General features: G+C 46.4%; 1 protein-coding gene across 5 annotated transcripts; it reads right to left on the bottom strand.

Annotated features, from left to right (window-relative positions):
• Positions 1–5,210: 5,210 nt before the first annotated feature.
• Commd9 (COMM domain containing 9) lies at positions 5,211–19,735 on the bottom strand. Of its 5 annotated transcripts, XM_006234637.5 has the most exons (7): positions 19,589–19,735; positions 11,479–11,604; positions 9,593–9,732; positions 7,906–7,940; positions 6,888–6,991; positions 5,777–5,913; positions 5,211–5,595 (listed from the first exon to the last, which is right to left on the bottom strand). In XM_006234637.5, the coding sequence occupies exons 1-7, from the start codon at positions 19,637–19,639 to the stop codon at positions 5,592–5,594; spliced, it is 597 nt and encodes a 198-aa protein (XP_006234699.1). In that variant the 5' UTR covers positions 19,640–19,735; the 3' UTR covers positions 5,211–5,591.
• Positions 19,736–21,561: the final 1,826 nt, after the last annotated feature.

The following is a 21,561-nucleotide window of genomic DNA, read 5'->3' as shown; positions in this document are numbered from 1 at the left end:
AAACAGATGGCTGGACAGGCACGCCCTCTGGCTGACCAGAGCCCTGCAGTCAGGCTGACCTTCCTGGGAGGTTGAGGATGGAGAGTTCAGAGAGGCTGTGGGCACAACAGCTGCCGTCCTCATGACTTCCCAGTTGCTGGACCAAGGATGCTCTGTTCGGTGCGTTTGTTTCTTTGGCTGTCCTGTTCTTTTGCTGACCCTCCCCCCCTTCCAGCTTCTCAGGTTAGCAAAGGCCAGGGGCTACTGAACACTGGAGACCGTTTTAGTCAACCTTTGGCACGTTGAGGACACTCATTCATTCATTCATTCATTCATTCTCAGTCACTCATGCTTGCATGCATTCAGTACTGACTGAGCATCTATCACTGCAGACAGTCTTTGGTGCTAGGGATGAAATAACGAGCAAAACCTCCCCTCTGTTCTTAAGGAAAGGCACACCGAGAGGACAAACCACCATATCCTCAGAGAAAGCTGAGGCAGGAGAATCATGAATTTGAAGCTGCCCTGAGCTATATAGCAAGACGCTCCTTGACACAGTGAGAGAGCAAGAGAAAAAAAGATACGCAATATGAGAAGCACGGAGTGGGGGTGGGGTGTGTCTCCAGACCTGGTACCCAGGCCTGCCCATGCCCATTATCAACAGCTTCCATTCTCTCCATCTATTCCCTTCATTCCACACCCCTCCTGGACTTTACCCCGTTAATTCAGATTTAAGCTAATTTCTTCAATTTTGTTCCAAAAGCTTAAAATGTAGGTAGAAATCTGGTTATGAAGGACATTGAGTATCAATTCTGAGTTCAGCCTTCATTCTGGGGCATTAAGGAGCCATTAAGAATTTGGGGCACGGGAATGCCATTAGACTCTATTTAGACAGTGCCTACAGTAGGGAGGAGGAGGAGGAGGAGGAGGAAGAGGAAGAGGAGGAGGAGGAGGAAGAGGAGGAAGAGGAGGAGGAGGAGGAAGAGGAGGAAGAGGAGGAGGTAGAAATAGGCTAAAGCTGTTGAGCCCGAAGGCAAGGAAATCCAGGGAGTTACCTGAGATTCCTTGCCACCCATGGGGTGGGGGGAGCCTTCTACACAGGGCCTTACCTAGAAGAGGCAGCTCACACAGAGCAGGTTTAACCACCACTGATGGGCATCTTCCATGACATACATAATGAATCTCCTCCAAGCAGTGTTGTCAGGAAGAGTTAAGCTTAATCTCTTTCTTATACAGATGAAGAAATCAAGATTTAGTTCAAGCAGCCCTAGTCTTGCATCCTGCCTCCATTATCCACCACAGGTACAAAAAGCCCTCTGTTGAATCCTGGACTGTGATTGGCACAAGCCTTGTTTGGAGAAGCTGTGTCTGGTGGATCCTAACGTACAGATTCCTGGATTAGCTAGCCAGTGGCAGATGCATCAGGGGTTACTAGGGGAAAAGTCCTGGGAGTCCCTGGTAGTCTGTCTAGTCTGTCCCTTCTCCTCCTTCTGGCCTTTGTTGCTCTGAGGAGATAACCGGAGGTAGCAGGCCTGGATCTGAGGGCTTCTTTTACAGGTAGCCTCTCCCTAGCCGGGGTCGGGGGTGGGGTTGGGGTGGGGTGTTGAGGAGAGGTCTGTTGCCACCTCACCTTTCCCAGTGCTGGTCTTTGTTTTCCTCACTAGGCCGCTGGAGATCCAGAGAACAAGTGCACCATCTGCTGGACTTATCCAGAAGTTCCAGCTGCACCTAGCTGAGAAGCAGACAGCGATTTCCTATTTGGATTTTAGGCCTCTATAGAGGCTTTTGACTCACCTCTGAAGAGGGTACACCTCTTGACCAGTGACATCTTTCCTGAAATTAATCCCAGAGACAGGCTATCACTTTAGCTTGCACCTCAGTACCGACAGGAGCTGCCAATTATCTGAGTACTCAGGTTGTAGGATGAGGGGTCTGGGGAGGGAGGAAAGCACACAGACCATTCATGTCTGGCATGACTCAGAAACAATGTAGAAGATCAGGCCTAGGAGAAAGCCCACTGGGGCCTTTCCCAGGCATTCAGGGCCAGCAAACTGTCTCCTTGGAGATTAGGGTCCTCTGGCCCTTCCTTTTACTACTGTTAGCAATTTTTTTTCTTCCTCAACACTGTTGGGGGGGGGGATGGCAATTAAACCATAGAAATGTGAGCACCAAACAAGATAGGAAGTTGTATAAAGGTCTATAGTATGCAGTTAAGAATGTTCAGGGACTGTCAGGATTTCAAAGTCAGTGGATACAGGCTCAGAACAGTTTAATGGCTTGAAAATCTTCAAAGTGCTAGATGGCCAACAGCTTCTAGATTAGAACATAAGGAATTGGAGAGGTTGCTCAGTGGTTAAGAGCACAGGCTGCTCTTCCAGAGGACATGTGTCCAATTCCCAGCACCCACATGGCAGCTCACAACTGTCTGTAATACCAGAATCTGACACCCTCACACATGAAGACAAAGCACCAATGTAAATAAAATAAAACTAAGTAGATCATTTTAAAACACACACACACACACACACACACACACACACACACACACCACACCACACCACACCACACCACACCACACCACACCCTCATCCAGCGGCATGGATAGACACAGTAAGAGGAATGGGGCTCAACCTCTGGGGTCTGGGTGGTCTGAAGCGGCGAGCTCTGAGTGCCAGGCAAGCAGGTCTCATCTCTGCTGACTCACTGTCAGAGCCCAGGGGCTCTGTTGATCCTGGCAGGGAAAGGCAGGTGGCCTTCTGGAGCGAGGCACATCTACAGTAAAGTCTCAATGCCAGATACATTGATCAGGAGGACTAAGCTGCTCGCCTCTGTGCTGTGCAAGTGAAATGTGGTGACCAGCCAGGAGCACTGTCACCCCAGAGATTGATTGGTACCCTTTGATGGACAGAGTCTACATCCCAGACCTTCCTGCACCCAGGGGAAGGGGCTTACACAGAGCTGCTCATCATTCAGAGTGGTACCAGGAAACCATACAGTCATCAAGTCAAGAGCCTCCTTAGAGATCAATGGGGAAGCGAGAGGTTCTTCTAAACGAAGAGATTGTGTTGACCCAGCCATAAATATAGTACAAGAAAACAGTCTACCCCTGCAAACAAAGCAACAGCAACACAATCAGGTCCCTTACACAAGCAGGTTATGCAAGGGCACCAACATTTGCCGACTTTTCCAGGTAAGCTCAGTGTGACCTCACGGCAGTGTCATTGCATTCAAACAGAATCGCCTGTCTCCCAGACGCCCATACAGGGCTCCTTGTATTAAGTTAAGACTGAAAACGGGGGTTGGGGGAGATTGGAACCTGAGAAACAGGAATGTGAGGTCTCTGCAGGTTAAGGGAGCAGGAAGGAAAAGAGGAATGAATTCCTGTCAAGGCTGAATCCTACTTGAGAACAGCAAGGGACTGTCAACATGAAGTAGTGGGCTGGGGACAGCGGTCCATGACCTGCTGTGGGATGAAAACCATGAAATAGTCTGTTCCTACAGACAGGATCAATAGTCTCTCTTCAAGTGTGACCCCAAAGAGTCCATGTCTACAATTTTAAGAACAGCCCTACTGCTCCTTATTTTGTACCCCTATACTCACAGCTTAGCGCAGCTCTTCCGCCTTGTTAGAGAAGTTCCTCTGTGCAGTAGACAGTGGTTAGTGCAGAATTCACAAGTGGCCAAAGTGCAGTGCTTGTGGCATTCTCAGCTTAAGTAGGACATCTGTATTACATCCCCACTGTCAAGGCTCAGAGACCACTGCAGAGTAGACAGAAGACTTTAAGAGCCAAAGGTCAGAGGGGACCAGACTCAAAGTCTCTTCTGGACATGACAGGACTCTGTAATCGATGAACTCATAACAGCTATGGTTGCCTGGACAAGATCAGCCCAGTCACCAATCCAGACTAGAGGGGTTTGGGGGTCATAATCTCCCACTCCTAGAGATTTTGACAATTAACAGCTTCTGGGAAAGGACGAGTCCATGTTAGGGGCGTGGCCCCATTAAGTCAACCATTTACCAAGAAATGGCCCTACATCCCTAAGTGTACAGACAGCACACATTTGACTTAATGGGTTATCGTTTAAAACAAAAATCAAAAGAGGAGGGCACAAAGTTGGGAGAGGATGGTGAGGTGGGGGGTGGGAAAGGGGTATAAATATGATCAAGATGCATTGTATGAAATTCTCAAAGAATTAATAAAAAGACTTTTTTAGATCGGGTTGCTCACCATGAAAAGCTCAGAGGTTTTGTCCTGACTTCCCAGTATCTCACTGGGTAGCCAGAGGTTAGATTTCCTATCTTTCCTGCAGATTCAGATTTTCCAAACCAAGCCAGTTAAAAGGTTTTCATCTCTTGCAGTCCTGTATCTCAGAGAGCGAGCTGAAGAAACCTGGCCCCACATCCTAATGAGGCCATATACCAGCAGGTGACTGAACCTCTGTGAGCTAGCTGTCTCATCCATAACAGGAGGGACACAGCATCCGTCCTCATACCAAGCCCATTGGGTAGACAGTGCAACGGGTGCCCAGATCGTCCTACTGCTGTTCCTATTAATAGTCAAAGCTAATGTTATTGAGCCTATTAGCTGTCCCAGTGCTAAGTGCTTTCAGGTGTGTTATACTATTTAATCTTCACAGTCTTATGAGGAAGATCCAATTATGTGTCTACTTAATTAAAAAAGGAAGGGAAGGAGGGTTGGGCAGAAATTGATCCTTAGAGGTCAAGCACATCCCTGTCAAGAAGCAGGGCTATCTTCCCAGCCTGGCTGCCTGGCTGCCAAACCTCTATTCTTCGCCTCTACACACACACGAGAGCGCGTGCGCGCGCGCGCGCGCGCGCGCGCGCACACACACACACACACACACACACACACACACACACACACACACACACACACACACACACACACACACACCTCTCTCTCAGGCTGCACTGTGCTACTGTGGAGATACTGAAGGAGGAAAAGTTTCCAGACATGGGGTCCTATGATATGAGAGGCACATAAGAGAAATGATCTTGTGTGGCTAATCTCTGAGGAGTGCTTCCACTGACTGTTAGCTGTTTTTCTGTTTCACACTATAGACAACAGCAGAGAGTTGAGGTCCACATTCCTTGTATCACCTCACACCATACAGCCGTGAGCTTCACTTGCAATTAAGATGTTAAGATCATTTACCCAAGTGAGAAGTAGAGAGGGCTGAAGACAGAAACTCAAGTAAAGAACCACAACCAGAATCATCACTGTTATTTATTTCCAACTCTTCTTACTTCCTAGCGCAGGAATAGTGGCCAGTGGTGTGTTCCAGCTTTCTGCATTGGAGCTGTGGCCCAGCAGGGCTGCAAGCTCAGAGAGGGGTCTTAGGGGATCGTTATGTGTCTGCTGACGTCTGTGATGGGGAAGCAGGCACTGCTGGCATCATCCCCAATTCCCTCATGTATTCTGGGCTGGAAACGAGCTCATGTGAGCTGGAGGTAAATCATTAGGTGAGTGCCCAGCACCGGCCTGAGTTCTCTATAGCAGTGCACAGGCGGCTGATGAAGAACCTGCTCCTTTGCATGGCCGAAGGCGGTTTACCTCCACACAGGGCCTTCTCAGAGATGGAGGCTTTGCTCATCTTCAGGAAAAACAAAAGGAGGAAGAGAAGAGAGGAGCCGTGGGCATGGGCATGGGTATGGCCGCTTCCTTTCCTCCACTGTGCCTTCTGTGTAGCAGCAGCCCTTCCACCCCACTGTCTGCCACTGTCAGCCTCTGTGCCGGCAGCCACACCCTCCCAGGCCAATAGCTGCTGGCCTTACTTATTAGCTACAGCAGAGAGCTGGTCCCGAATGCGACCCAGCCCATCTAACATGGTGTCCAGCGTTTCTTTGCTCAGCTCCACGGTCACAGCCGAGATAGAGGGTTTCTCTCCACACAGACTAGGGTCCTCCTGGATCTGCAAGAAGAACACGGCCCAGAAAGTCAAAGCTGCCTGTCTGTTTCTCCCTGGAAGTGAACCCTACCCCGTTCTATGGGCTCTTAAGAGGCTGCTACTGAGTGCAGCAGAGAATCCTGGCCTTTCCTTCTTTAGCAGCAGGTAGTGAAGGAGATACTCCAACGGCATGGTCACTTCCCCTTTACATGCTCTGGGTGAGCGGAGGCTCACTGACCTCTCCGACACAGGGTCTCAGTGCTCAAGTGAGAAAACACTACCTGTACATACCACACTTTGACAAGAGGGCTCCATGGCATGCATAAAGCAATTGGACACAGGAAAGAAAATTTCCACATATACCTATGTGGTCTTAAAGAGGAAATGAAATGTTACTATATTTTGAAAGGTCTTCGTCTTCGACAGATGTTGAGTTACTGGGTGCCTGGGAAAGTGGCTACAGCATCGCACCCTTCTAATTTTAGCTACCGAAATCCTACAAAATGGGCCTAGGCCCTTATGAAGTTCGGAAAAGAACGATAAGGTGAAGAGAGGGGGGCAGGGCATGTGACTACGGAGGAGGTGCTGGCCACTCAGCTGCCATCTGCGGCTTGGGCTGTGCTGCAGCAGGGATGGCCCAAGTCGACTGGACAGGAACTAGTGAGAGTCTGTGTACCTGAGGAGTCGGGGGCTATGTGACATCTGCGTGTGTAACCCTGCTTAAAGAAGGACACCGCAGACAGCGGCACGTCATCTGAAAAACGTATCTGCGCCCATTCTCACGAAACTTCTGCTTTTAGGAACTACTTTATTATGACCATGCTAAGTCAAGACGGTCCTACGGATGTGACATGTGAATGAGCACCACATTTGGGAGGGGACATTATTATTGTTACTGTTATTTACTCTGCTGGTGTTTTAGATGACTGGGGTGGGAGAAGGCCAACTCACTGTCACTCCCCCTTGTCTCCTGAGGAGTTGACACGGGGTGTGTATACCTTCATCTGGAGCAGGCAGGTGGGGACGGCCATGCGGCTGATGCTGTCAGACGAGGTTTTGATATCCACTCTCCAGTCCAGGTCCACTAGGCGTGGCAGAGAGACTGTGGAGGGGACAGCTGTGGTCAGAGCTTATATACTACCTGTCTCTTCCAAGCTTTCATCCAATGACAGGCGGCTGGAAGGAATGTATACACACAACATGCTCCATGACAAGCAAGTCTCAGGAAGAGACAGGGAGGACCTAAGACCTACAAGTTGTGTGCCTTACACACGGCTTGGTGCCACCTGTCCTTAGCACGGATTCCCAGTGGGCACATCTTCAGGCACTCCCACTCCAGGAGTTGGGACAGAATGACAAGTGACCACAAGGTCGTAGAGGAAGGGCAACTTCAGCAATGGTGCCAGAGACTTTGTTTTCTAGAAGCAAGCCCCGCACTTGTCTAACCCAGAGCCTGCTTCCTCATCTGGAAGCCTGGACTGCAGGGTTGGTGGAAAGGCTGGGTGAGTCTGCGCTGGCTCAAAGTGAGTGCAAGGGCAGTCACTCGGCCTGCTCTACACAACCTTCTGGAGGACCTTCAGCGACCATCTTTCCTCTCTGCAAGTCCAACTCATACATGTAGTTCTCATTACTATTCATTGTACATGGTAGTGTGTTACTAATGTAACTGTTGTAAACATGTCTACTGAGCACACACCACCTGATACCCACTTCTTTCTTTCTCCTCCTCCCCTTCCCATTGGCCTGCTCTGCTCCCTCTTAACCAACATTTACATTAAGTACTTCACTTTCTACTTGGGTGTTTCTGTATTCTTTAGCAACCTGCTCCTATCATAACATTAGTAGTAGTAGTAGTAGTAGTAGTAGTAGTAGTAGTAGTAGTAATAGTGGTGAAATAATGTGAAATTTAAAAGGTACAGCACGGAACTAGGATAATTCTCTTTGATCTGCAGTTAAGTTCTTGGCTGGAGGACTCAGCTGGCCCTGGGGAGCAGGGTAGGGAGAGGCAGTACTCACTCTGGTTTGCTTGGGCTTCAGTTCTCCAAGTCGATCTGTTTAAAAAGGAAAAGATGGGGAAGAAACAATGGGGGAGCAATGAGGGTCCCCAGCTTGTGGCCTCTTACCAGAAAACTCTCCCTTCAGAGGCAGTTTTTCATTGTTTTGAAAAGTTAGGTGATGGATAGCTTAGGGAAAGAAAACCCACAAACATAAAGGCATAAAACAGCAGAGGCCCTAAGACAGGACCCAGCTCAGTCTGTGGGACCCAGCTGGTCAACAAACAGAGCTAAGAGCTGCAAGCTGCTCTCTGACCTCCATGCCACTACAGCATGCCCTGCAGCCCTCCAAATAAAGAAATGTAATAAAACAATGCTAGAGAAAAATAGAACGCTTAATGTGTTGCAAGCTTCTTGTGCTATTAGTCTCAAAGACAAAACAAAAAAGTCACTTCACTCTCCCTTCCCTGAGCACCTACTGTGAGGACTGCATCTTATGTAAACACACCCACAAGTAGTGTCGGAGTGAGGTGCCATGGAGTCAGAGTAAAATGTGGTCATGTGTGAGAGTTCCTAAATAAACAACAAAGTCCTTGGTCAAGAACTATTACCAGTTTCTGCTGCTGGACCCCTTCAAGCTGGACCCCTAGACAACAATCACTTCTACTTAAGATTCATGTTGAAAAGCATTTTCCCAGCTCAGAAGATATAGACAATTCACAAGAGAAACAAAAAATGACCAGTAAGCACAGGAAAAAGACATTCAACATTTCTAATACCATTTTTAAAACTTAAAAGCTAAAATGAGAAACCGTCTCCATTCACAGAACTGGGAAAAGGAAAGAAACCTCAGTGCTTCGAGGCCAGGTTTGGTGGTGCATGCCTATAATCACAGCAGCAGCCACAAGGGCTCCACATGCCAGGCTAGCCTGGGCTACACTGGGAGACCTAGTCTCACACAAACAAAACCAAAAAATAAACAACAACAACAACAACAACAACAGACCATGTTGGAACAACATTTTTGGAGGCAACTGGACAATGTAAGGCAAAACTAGGAACCAGTATGTACATGACCTTTAAGCCAGTAAGTGAATAACTGAATATGTAACAACAACAACAAAAAAAAAAGGTTTTACCTACCACAAATTATTTTTGGGAGAAACTGCCAATATCTTAAATGGCTCACCTTAAGGAATTTAAAAATGACACAGAATTCCTCCATGGACTAGAATATACTTTACATTTAACTATTAAATTTTAATACTGTTTGCTGAAAATAAGTAAGTTCTAAAATGGCAAGGTTCTGTCTGTGTGTTAAAAACAAAACCTAAGGATCAGCTTCTCCACATATACGCAGGAGAAACAGCCAGGAGTGGGAGCTCATGCCTGTAAGCCCAGCACTTGGGAAGTGGAGGTAGAAGAAGCCTGAGTTCAGTGTTATCCTTGGCCAGAAAGGGAGTTCAAGGCCAGCCTCAGCTACATGAGACCCTTCCTCAAATAACAGAACTAAGTAAAGAGATGAAGAGCCTTCCATTAAAGAGTGGATGCCACTAACCTCTGGGTGTGGGGTTCCAGGGCCATACGTATGTGCTCTCAGCATTCATCATACACAGTGTGCACTCTCAACCACAAACTCACATTATTTCTACAACAGTAATAACGAGAATTGTGAAAGTTTGAAGGGACTCTCAAAAACACCCACTTACATGTGCTCCAGGATGATTTTTGTCAGCAGGTTTTTGAGGTTCTGGTGGAAATTTTCCGGAAAGAGAGCCAGAATCGCCTCAGCAGAGGACAGGTCACGGAAGGCCACCAGCCTAGTGAAGTGGTGCAGAGCCTGGAGCAGCTGTGGGACAGAAGGGGCAGCCCCGCAGCTGAAGGGCAGGAGCAGGGGGGTAGGGTGGAGCTCTGCACACTCATCCCGGGGGGGGGGGGCCGGGACATGACCACAGTCACGTGAATGGGTTCACTGCAGTGTGGGGGCCGCTGTAGCACATACTGACACCCAATTTGACTCTGCTAGTTCACTGGTCCTTTTAGAAGACAGAGATAGCTCCCTGACATAGGAAGCCATCAGCTCGTCAGAAACTTGTTAGTTGTGGGCAAAGGGATAATGTATCTTTTTGTCTTCTGCAGCAGAACCTGACCTCCACTTAACTCTGTTATGCTGTTTCCCTGGTAACCTGAGAGAAGTGGAAAGCCAGCTAGGTTACTAGGCAACCCTGCAGTGGCCCAAAGCCTCTGGCCCAAGAGGACTGTGTAAACACTGGGGTGCACTTCCCTGAGTGAGGCTGCACCCTCCTTGGACCTGTGCTGATTGGGTTGTGAGGAGATACCGGTCCCTGGAGTGTGGGCTTCCATCTAGGGTGGAAGGCATCTCACGTCCTTATCCTTAAGCTGTCACCCAGAAGATCAAGGAGAAAGTTCCTGCCCAGTGGTGTGACTCCCTCTGTGAAGACGAGTCTTGGAGCCTGCCTCCATGTGTCTCCCACCTTATACCCTTGTAGGCACCGCACAGCAAGGCCAGGGCTTCCGCCAGCACTCTATCAGTGAGCTACACTCCCAGCAAACATCCCATGTCCTCGTAGATCTGCAGCAGAATGGAGCTTAGAGTTCACTGACGAACTTAACGATGCTTAGCTGAACCCAAAAAAGCTCTGTGGAGGTGACTTTTTTCCACTCTGCAGCTTTATCTGATAGCACGGAGGCTGTCTGACTATGAATGGACACAACCCAGAAGCAAAGAGAAGTGAAGCCTGCAGTGGTCGGGGTGGGAGTTGACGCTCAGCAGTGACCATCTCATCAGCATGCACGGTAATGGCCTTGTCTCCATTCTCCACAGTTCCCCACTCCTTCCTCTGTTTTTCTAGAATCACACACCTGTACCCAAAGTCCTGGCTTTATTTTAAGGATATCCAAACTATGTCTACGATCTTACTTCTGCCTTTTACTTTCCTATAGTTGATTTCCACGAAGAAAGCTCGACATTAAAGAAAACTAATGACAGTAATGGCACCATTTGGATAAAGATACCCAGCTAAGCATGTGCCTGGATGGACAAACCAGAAAACTTAGCTTGAGGCACTCTAGCCTCCTCTTAGCTGTCTGATGAAAATCATATGAGCTGAGCAGAAGATGTGCAGGGGCTGAGGGAAGAGAGGATTATGGGGAACACAGCATCCCTGAGGGAGGCTGATTGAGCCCAGCAGTGGGTACTCTCTAGCCACTCAGGCCTCAGGGCCTCAGCCGTCGGCCGTCCAGCTGACACTCATCAGTACCCCCACGTCACATGCTGTGCAGAAAGGTCACAGAAGGCCGGTTTTTTACACACTCCTAGGCAATACGTCTGAAATGAACGACACCTAGAACTCTGGTTATATTTCTCATAAGGAGGCTTATGTGTCATAAGGAAAGGCTCAAAGTCAAAGGCCTCAGAGTTCATTAATATTTTCAAAAATCTGTCTGCAGTTTGCCACAGTGTCAACAGATGTGTAAGGAGAAAAGGTCTTTGGACGTTCGCCCGATGGGGAGTGAAGAAAGGGGTTAGCAAGTGGTCAGGGCTGCGGCTCAGGGCTCTTCTCGCCACACTTACTTGCTCTGCCTCCTCCTGGGTCACAGACAAGCTGGAACATGTGTTATCCAGGAGTGTTTTTGAGTGAAGGGCTGAACTGGAGAAGCTTTCTTGGCACAGCTGTCTGACGACATCTTTTGAGGAGGCCTGGGAGTTAATTTACAGGCGGTAAGCACACAGTTATAGTCTGCAAACATTTGTGTTGGTTACTTTATGACACTTTTGAGAGTTTCTTAATGCTGACAGCCTACAGGAAGGGCACTTGTGTTTCTGGGAAGATGGATGAGCCTTTCCATATCCTTCCTGTTGACATCAGCCAATATCCCTGGGCACTTCTGGAAAACAAACCTGACTGTGCATGGGGGGAGACAACCCTGACTTGCTAGCATAAGGACCAGGGAAGAAGATGGGTACTGAGGTTCTTGGGTGCCTCACTGATCCCAGACCTTGCCCTAGAGGGGCAGCCTCCTCAGACACAAAACTTTTAGACAATAACTACTCTACTTCAGCCCAAACCAACGATCACATACGAAACTATGGACACACATCATGAGGACCAGCAGTGGCTGAGAGGAAGCGCCTCTGAGCAGCAAGCCCGGTGATGCAATGGCACAGCATCCCAAACAACTCTGCAAGGGCGGTGCCCAGGAAGGATGGACAGGGAGCTGGGATCTGCAATCCTACCGGCCTGTAACAAGTCACACTATTCTAGGAATCTGGACTTCCACTTCCAGTGGAATTCATGAGGTAGCATTCTGGTTTCTCTTACTGTGATAAAGACTGACCAAAACCAACATGGGGAGGGAAATGTTAATTTGGCTTACAGGTTATAGTCCACAGTCAGTGGGAAGCCAAGGCAGGAACCTGGAAGAAGAAACTGAAGCAAGGCCACAGAGGAGCAAGGCTTACTGGCTTGCTCAGCCTGCTTTCTGATTTCTTACATAACTTCACAACCAAGTGCCCAGGAGTGGTACCAAGTCTCAGGGGGCAGGCCCTCCCACATCAGTCATCAATCAAGAGAATGTCCTACAGTCTTGCCTACAGGCCAATCGGATAGAGGCATTTTCTCAATTGGGGTTCAGTCTTTCGAGATGACTCTATTTAGTTTGTGCTTGTGTCAAGGTGACAAGACACCCCTACTCTCTATCTTAGCAGTGTTGGAAAAAGCCAGCTAAAACAAGATTTAAGCATTACACATAGTCTCAGAATGCAACCAGAACATGCCCAGGTTCTAATAGAAATCACTGTGTGACCAGGAGCCAGGAAGGTCTTAAGAATAGTGAAGGGGGAGGGGCAGACGCCACAGGAGGCTAAAGACGATCACAAGCTGCAGGTCATCTTGAGCTATGCGACGTCACGAACGACAACGCTAAAATATCTGACCAATGTCTTCATACAGCTATGATTGCAATCTCCAGTAATTAAAAAACATGCCTGAAACAAATAAAAAGACTGCCAAAAATAGAAGGCAATGATAATAAAATGGAAGCCCCCAGAGACACAGCCAAACTCTCAGAAGACAAATGCAGGGAGGACTCAGATATGGAAGACAACCATTGTATGAAATTACCCAGTCTGAGCAGAGGAAAACTAATCCACACGGCATGGGGGCCTGCAGGGCTCCACCAAAGATCTAACAAATGTACCACCGAGGCATGCAGGGAGATAAACGAGGAAGTAGCAGTTAGACAGGCAGACACATGATAGATAATATTTAAGAAAACAGAAGAACACATCATTAAACTTTCTAAGTTTAACCACAGACTTAAAGGTAAATATTTCAAGAACCTAAGTGAACCCTAAAGAGTATAGTTTAAAAACTTCATACCTAGACACACCAGAAACTTAAAAAAGAAAAAAAAAAGACAAAAAAATATAAGCATTACAAGAAACAGAGTAACAGTGGCTTTCATGTGGAAACTTGAGAGGCAAGGAAGTATAATTCTCAGATGCAGCCTCAACTGTCAACCTAGAACTCCCAGCTCATAAAGTGTCCATCAGGAATTAGAGAAAACCAAGACAGTTGCCAGAAGATCTGCGGTGAAGGAGGACTATGACGGGAAAGGAATGGCAGAAGTGTGGGGAGGCACAGTGACCTGAAACCACCTTGGGTCACCACTGCATACTGCCCCTGAGCAAGCCTGACCTTTCCCCCATCTTTCCCAGCATCCCAGGGGCACAGAGAACCGTCACAGTGCACGTGAGCTTCACAAGCTGATCCTGGAACCATCAGCATCAACCTCTGACCATGGCAGTCAGTGCTTTTACAGATTTTCCTACACCACAAAACAGAAAAGAACAAGCAAAGACGTAAAACAAAATACATTTTCTATATTACATTTGAAGCATTAAGTAAAAATCATAATACTGTTTGGTAGAGCTTTAAGTATAATGGGGAAAAATATTTAATATGAATGTGTTATAAAAAGACTTCATCCTCAGATACAATGATGACATCAACAGACTGCGATAAACACGCAGTGTGACTGGAAAGGCTTGATTAAAAAGTGCATCAGACCCCCAGATAATACAGAATTCTGTGTGTGTGTGTGTGTGTGTGTGTGTGTGGTGTATGTGTGTGCATGCATGTGAATGTGTTTGTGTGTATATGTGTTTGTGTGTCTGCGTGTGTGAATGTGTGTATGTCTGCGCATGTATGTGTGCACATGTGTATATGTGTGTGCCAGTGTGTACAGGAGTGTGTGTGAGTATATGTACACAAGGATGTTCATGTCCTGCTTCATCACTCTCCTCCTTGTTCCCTTGAGACAAGGTCTCTCACTGACGCTGGAGCTAGGCTGGCGGCCAGGAGCCTTGAGACCTCCTGGCCCTGACCTACAGTGGTCTCATTATAGTGGTCTCAGTAGTTCTGTGGCCATGCATAGCTTTTTAAGTGAGGGCTGGAGATTCAAACTCCGGTTCTCAGGCTTGTGTGGCAAGCACGCTTACCCATTTAGCCATCTTCCTAGCCTTCAAAGTAGAATTCTTTTTAAAATGTTCAAATAACCCATGGGAAAACAGAGAAATGTAAAAAAGAAAAAGACAATAAAGAATGAGCAGGAAAAAAAGAACAGATTTACGTCCTAACGTGGTAGCATTTATATTAAGTCTAACTGACTTCAATATTCTAATTAAAATAAAAAACTGGGCAGAGTGGATGAAAAACATTAAATACTAAATACAAGGCTCTCCTTTCAAGTATATGGGCAGGCTATAGGTAGATGGATGGATGAAGAATACCATCTAAACATTAACCAAGGGAAAGCAAGGATGGCCACACGGAAGCCCAGATAAAGCATGCTCTGCAAAAAGGAAACTATCGGAGTATATTATAAAATGCCTCAAGATTCTGTGCCCCAAGAAGGCAGCCAGAATGAGTATGTACCCAGGAAGGGAACCAACTGCAAACTGCGACAGAAATGTAAGGAGAAGCAGGTGACTTCCCAAACGCTATGGGCACAGCAACACCCTTCCTTCAGCAACTGATAGAACCAGCCAGATATGAAACAGGATACGGAAGAACTCAGCAGCACCATCCATCACTCTAATTGACATGCGTGCAACACTTCCCCGGTAAGAGGACAGGGGGAGTGAGTGAAACAAAGAGCTGGCAAGAATGACAAGCCAGACAGTGAAAGGCTAAGGGGAGCCTACACACAAACCCGACGGCTTCCACAAATGGACCAATTACTCAAACACAGCATCACGGTGCCCTCATATGAAACAGATATGTGACAGCTGTCACATTCAGGAAATTGAATCCACAACCTTAACTCAAAAAAAGAAATCTCTAGACCAAGACATTTTTCACTGAAGAATTCTAACAAACATCTCAAGATTAAAAATATCAACTCTATAAATCTCTTTTAGAGAACAGAGGAGAGGGTAACAGTTTCCGATGTATTTTATGGGTAAAATTACCTTAATATTCACACCAGACAGTTTGGATATTACAGATCAGCATCCTCTCATAAAAAGTTACACAGAAGAGCTTAGCAAAATATTAGCATATAGAAATGAGCAACATACAAAGAATATATAAAAGGGATTATACACTATGAGCAAACAGGATTTATTCTGGGAATCTAAATCTGGCTAAATATATGAAAATCTATATAACTAACAATTTTAACAGATCAAGGGAAGTGAGCACACATCTTAAAGCAAGAAAAAAATGTTTGCTAAACTTAAACATGAGGATTTTTTAAACCTAAACAAACAAACAAACAAACAAACAAACAACCCTCTCAACTAGGGAGATGGTTTGGCAAGCAAGGAAAGGTGAGTGCTGGAAAGCCTGAGGACATAAGTTTGATTCCTAGAACTTACAGGGTGGAAGGACAGAACCAACTCAAGTAGCGTTCTGGTCTTCACACATGCACCATGGTGCAAGCGCGCGCGCACACACACACACACACACACACAAACCAAGAAATTTTTTTAAATACCCTAATTAGGGGGGCTAGAAAGATGGCCTTCAGTGGCACTGACTGCTATTCCAGAGGACCCAGGTTCAATTCCCAGCACCCACATGGTCACAACTGTCTGTAATTCCAAGATCTAACATCCTCACACAGACATGTATGCAAGCAGAACACCAATGGACATACAATAAAAATAATTACTTTAAAAACTACCCTAATTAGGAAACACATGTAATACAGCCAACCTACAGAATGCCATGGTTTGTGTCAGTACCTGGAGAGCGCTGGGTTTTGACACTGACTGCTGCCTGGCTCACAGGGCACTGAGGCACTGCTGCATGGCACTCCTAGCACCTTCCCTAGGTGCTGCAAGCCAGATGACCCAGATCCACTGCGTCATTCCGATCCACTGCTTTTATTTAGATATTGTTGTAAGGTAAAACCATCAAAAGTTCAACCATCTCAATTTGGGCTCTATCTGTCCAACTAATGGACATATAATTTAAAAAATGTCATCTGCAATTGGTCAAAGAATGACCCCTAGTACTTCTGTGCTATGACTCTACATTGCAGATCAAAGATCTCAGAGAAGATGGGATAAATATGGAGATACTTGACCAAGTTTATGTTCTGGGAGATTCAATATCGTAAGGAGGGCAATTTCTCCTCTAATTGGCACATATGTTCAACGCAATTCCTATCAAAAATCTAAGCAAGTTTGTCTTAGATATAGCCAACAACATTTAAAAATGTATAGTGAAAGGCAACGGACTTAGAGCAGCTAGCAAAGTTTGCATGCATGCATGTGCCTGTGAATGTGTTGGGAGATACATGTGCACATGTGTGTACACACATATAGAAGGAGAAGACAATCTCTCTGTGGTTCCTCAGGGCCCCATTCACCTTGCTCCTTGAAACAAGTTCTATCACTGGTCTAGACCAGCCAAACAGCCAAGGCTGCCTAGCCTGCCTAGACTGCCCCTGGGATCCCGCTGTCTTTGCCTCCCCAGCACTGGGATTACAAGTGCACACCATCATGATGGCTTTTTCACTTGCGGTCCAGGAATCACACCCACATCCCCATGCTTGCATAACACATGATTTACGGATTGAGCTACAGCCCAAGCCAAAGCAATTTTGAGAAAAAAAAAAAACAATAAAGTAGGAAGAATTGATCTGATGTCAAGATTTATTTATTATATAGTTAGGACAATCAAGCCTGTGTACACACGGAGGGATAAGCACACAGAACAGGGCAACAGAGACCCCAAAACAAACCAACACAGATGTGTCCAAGGGATTCTTGAATTGCAGAAGCAATTCGGTGGAAGAAAAATCTTTTTCACAAACAGTCCTGAAACAATGTGACATTATAATAAGCACACTCAACCTACGTACCATGTATTTTATACAAAACTGGCTCAGTGTGGATCACAGGCTCAAATATACAAGACAGATACGGGGCTGGGGGCACAGCTCAGGGGTAAAGCGCTTGCTGCACAAGCCTGATGAAAACACACAAAAGCGGAAGCAGGGCTCATGCCTGAAATCCTAGGGCTCCTGTCTGAAAATAACAGGCAGAAGGAGAGTTCTGAGCAGTGAAGGATGAGAAAATCTCCAGCAAGACTGAAGGCAGAACTGACACCCAAGGTTGTGCTCTGACCACATGTATACACCCACAAACACATATGTAGACACACACAGAGCCAAGTAACACTTATCAGAATGATTCGGGTAGGATATACTGACAACCCAAAATGTTGACGCTGATACAAACATACATGTAAAGTAGTCAGGTACTCCGGAAAAGTTTGGAAATGTCTTTAAGTCATGTGACTTCCAAACGGCCTGGCGACTATTTCTGTAAAAGCTAGTACTAGAAATACTCTACATACTTTTCAACAGACCAATGAGCAAACAAATAGAACATACTTCAGAGTACTTCAGAGCAATGAAAAGGAAGCAATTGTGGATACGCACGATCCATATGATTCTCTAGAGAAGTGGTTTCTCAGCCTTCCTAATACTGCGACTCTTTAATACAGTTCCTCATGTTGTGGAGACCCCAACCATATCATTATTTTATTGCTACTTCATAGTAAATTTGCTACTGTTATAAATTGTGATGTAAATGTCTGATATTGCAGGATAACTGACATGCAACCACAAAGGGGTTGCGACCCACAGCCTGAGAACCACCGCTCTAGAGAATGAGGTTTAGTGAGGAAAACCAACCCACAAACGTCACCTACAGCAAGATTTACAAAGCTCTGGAAATGAAAACTCATGACAGAAGAATGCTGAAGTGTCAAGGAGGTCTGGAGGCTGACTGCAAATGAGCTCGGCTGCAAGACGTCAACTCAGGGGGTCTTACCCTGATAGACATGTCCTGGAGCTTGACTGGATCAATGTAAATACCCCAACTGTGATACTGTTCAGTAGACTTTCAGGAAGTTACCATTGGGCGACATGGGGCAAAAGGTAAACGGCATCTCTCTGCGCTATTTCTCACAACTACAGGAAACATTCTAGTTAGCTTTCAATAAAGCTTATTTAAACAATAGCGCAATGAAAGTGAGGTACAGCTACAGTCATGACTGGAAGCCAGGCGTGAACAAGGATATGAAGTGTTCCATTTTTGTGGAGGTCAGGAATTGAGTATTATACCGTGTCCAAAGCAATACAGTGATGGAAAGGCCCGTGGAGAAGTAACCATGGAGCTGCTGGGGGTACTGGTGTCTCAGTTTGTGATCTGGTGTTGGCTACGTGAGTGTGCAGTCACCCAGAGAAGCACTCATGATTTCTGCTTTCTCAGTATTTATGTTATATATTATGTTTTTGAAGGGCTTATCAAAGAAAACAAAATGTCCCAAGACAAGCAGGCATGGAGAAGGAACAACTCAAATCAACCACAATGAAGGGGGAAACTGATAATGAAAACTCTTGGTTTCTAGTCACAGTTCTGTTACACTAAGACACTTCATAGCTATTTCCTCAGCACATACTGGGTGCCAGGTGTTCTTGTTGGCACACTCGTGTGAACAACGAAGTCAAAGCGTTCAGGAGTGGACTGAGCAAACGCATACTAGAGAGATGTAGACTGGAGAGGGCATTATAGGTGTGGCTGATAATGATAGTGTCACGAGGATAATTTCTGATCGTCAACTGGAGAGGAAAGAAGAAAGGAAAACACAAAGAAACAGAAGTCAGGTTCCTCAGAAGAGAATACAAAGAGATCCATGGTGTTAGCTAGTAATAAGTTTTAAGAGGGAAAGCAAAGCCACCCTTCTACGGAGTAACTCAAACTTTACGACGTCCCTATAAGTACTAGAGTGACAAGAGGTAGAGAATTTCCTGGTAAAGCGTGCGTAAGCTGGAATTAAATAGGGAACTGGTGGCTGTCACCCAAATGCTCCAATCCGAAAAAACACTCCTGGTCACTAATTCTTGGGTGCATTTACATCGACTATCTGATTTTTACTTCCACCTTAATATCAGGGCGTGATTAATTTTGTTGCTCCAGCTTAAAAGCTCAGAAAGGCTGTGCGATTTTCTCAGGGTCACACAGACAAGCACTGGCGCGCGGGAAATAGGGTGGGAGTGGAACAGTGTTCCATGCCAGGGCCTGTTTGCTCCCAATTCTTGTTTTGCACCAAGTCCCAGATACTAAAGCTGTCGCTGCACGCATCCCCACCCCTTCAAGATACCTTCAGCAGGCTCTGGAGCGCCACGAAATGCTCTGATGTCAAGGCCGCCATCTTTCGGGAGTCATGTGATAGCAGGAGCAAGCGGAGCGTGCCGCGTGACCCCTAGCAGGACATTCTGGGAGTTGTAGTTCTTCACTGTGGCTGGCGGGAATGGCGAAGGAGTATTAGGGTATGCAGAGAACCAGGAAGTCTCACTCCTGCATAGCTAAACTCAAAGACCAGAGTGCCAAGATGCCGGGAGAACTCAGATATAGGATGATTTCCAGAGAACAACTTGCTGGACTGCCTAGGTCAGGGAAACTGGTTTTGCCTTTGCCCTTCTGGGTGGGCTCGTTGATCTAGGGAATGCACCTGCAGGCTTGGCAGGCACCTTGGCAACTTAGATGCCCAGAAGTGATAGGCCTACTCACCATCTGGATTTAAATGAAGCTGTGCCTATTTGAATTCTTGGAATTCACACACACACATGTATGCTCACATGCCTGCAGTACACCCTAAAAACCACAATGCTTCAAGGCTTATAGTTTCTTTTCTGTTCGTGGAGAAGTAGGGGCTTGCCATTATAACTAGCCTTATCCAGACAGTCAAGCTATGTCACTTAGGGTTCTTAGTAACTTCCCCATGGTCCCAGAGAGATCCGGTTTGAAGAGCAGCTGATTAGGAAAGGGGTTAGAAAGGAGGAGGGCATGTGAAGATTTTACCTATCTCAGCACTGTGCACCTTGGTCTGCACTTTTTCTCTTGAGTCTCTTGCTCTGGGAATCAGTGTCAAGGGTCACATAGTAAGGAAGTGAAGCCTGCCAACAGCTCCTTCCTCAGAGGCAGACCTTCTGGCCTTCAGAGAGTCTGAAATTGGCAGTGACTGGGTCAAAGGCTTAACTGAAACCTTGCAACTGCAAGATGGGCAGTGACTCCCAACTTCGAGAACAGGCTTCCAGAACTAAGAAAGAAACAGAAACCTGTGGAGGAAGGAGCCGGGCTTTCCGAGCTACCTGACTTTAAAGACATGATTCTTCCTTGAATAAACACAACCTGATGGAGGGTTACCAGCGAAAGGTGGATGTGCTAAGGGTATAGGCCAGCCTGATGCATGCTGTTCCGTGAGGGCAGCTTCAGTAGCTGCTGCAAATATTACCTCAGATTTCTCCACCACCAGTGCTCCAGATGTTGCTAACTAAACTTACAACCATTAGTCAGAGAACTGTAAGTGCTCAGAGCTTGACTGGAGATACGTGGACTGCGCGAGATATCAACCTGATAAAGGTCAACAAAAATGCTTCCAAATGTTCTAAACTTGGAAGCTGAGCAGCTGTGTAGGAACAAGGGGAGGCATGCTTGTTATAGACCTACCAACACACCAAACTTAAAGTTTACTTTGAGTAGATTCATTTGTTTCATTTACTCATTTCAGTGAAAAGTGGATCTTGACAGAGTTTTTTATTCATAGATACACTTACATTGTTAAACTCTCATGGGCTTCAATTATTTCTTAAGGCAAGCAATCAAAATGTAAGAACAGCAGAGCACATTTCCTTCTGGTTTCCTCTCTGTTGCTGTGATTGTTACCCCAACAGAAAACGATACAGGGGGAAAGGGTTCCAAATACCAGTCTGTCCTCGAGGCAGAAGCTTGAGACTGTGGTCACACCACAGGCCCAGTCAGGAGCAGGGAGAAAACCAAACACACCCATTGCCACTAGCTTGGTGCCTACGCTTAGCTAGACTTCTTCACTCTTACACATAGCAGTGCTGGGCCCAGGAAATGGTGCTGCCCACATTCAGAGTGGGTCTTTCCATCTCAATCGACATCCAAGACAATCTCCTAGAGATTCACACACAGGCCCGGCCTGTAATCCCTCCGTTGAGACTCCCATCTCACATGGTTTTAGATTGCAGCACCTTGACATCTGAAAACCAACCATCACAATTACTTAGGTTTGAAACACCCCCACTGATCAGTTTCAAAAGATTGGGG

Source organism: Rattus norvegicus, chromosome 3, assembly GCF_036323735.1.
Source record: "Rattus norvegicus strain BN/NHsdMcwi chromosome 3, GRCr8, whole genome shotgun sequence".
Classification (NCBI taxonomy): Eukaryota; Metazoa; Chordata; class Mammalia; order Rodentia; family Muridae; genus Rattus; species Rattus norvegicus.
Note: the sequence above shows the minus strand (reverse complement) of the source record. Positions and strands in the feature narration are given on the sequence as shown.

Coding starts and splice junctions, on each gene's coding strand:
- Commd9 (XM_006234637.5), bottom strand. CDS start 19,639: ATGGCGGCCTTGACATCAGAGCATTTCGTGGCGCTCCAGAGCCTGCTG. Junction 11,605..19,588: donor CGCTCCAGAGCCTGCTGAAG/GTATCTTGAAGG, acceptor ATTAACTCCCAG/GCCTCCTCAAAAGATGTCGT. Junction 6,992..7,905: donor TGAAGCCCAAGCAAACCAGA/GTGAGTACTGCC, acceptor TCCCCTCCACAG/TCTCTCTGCCACGCCTAGTG.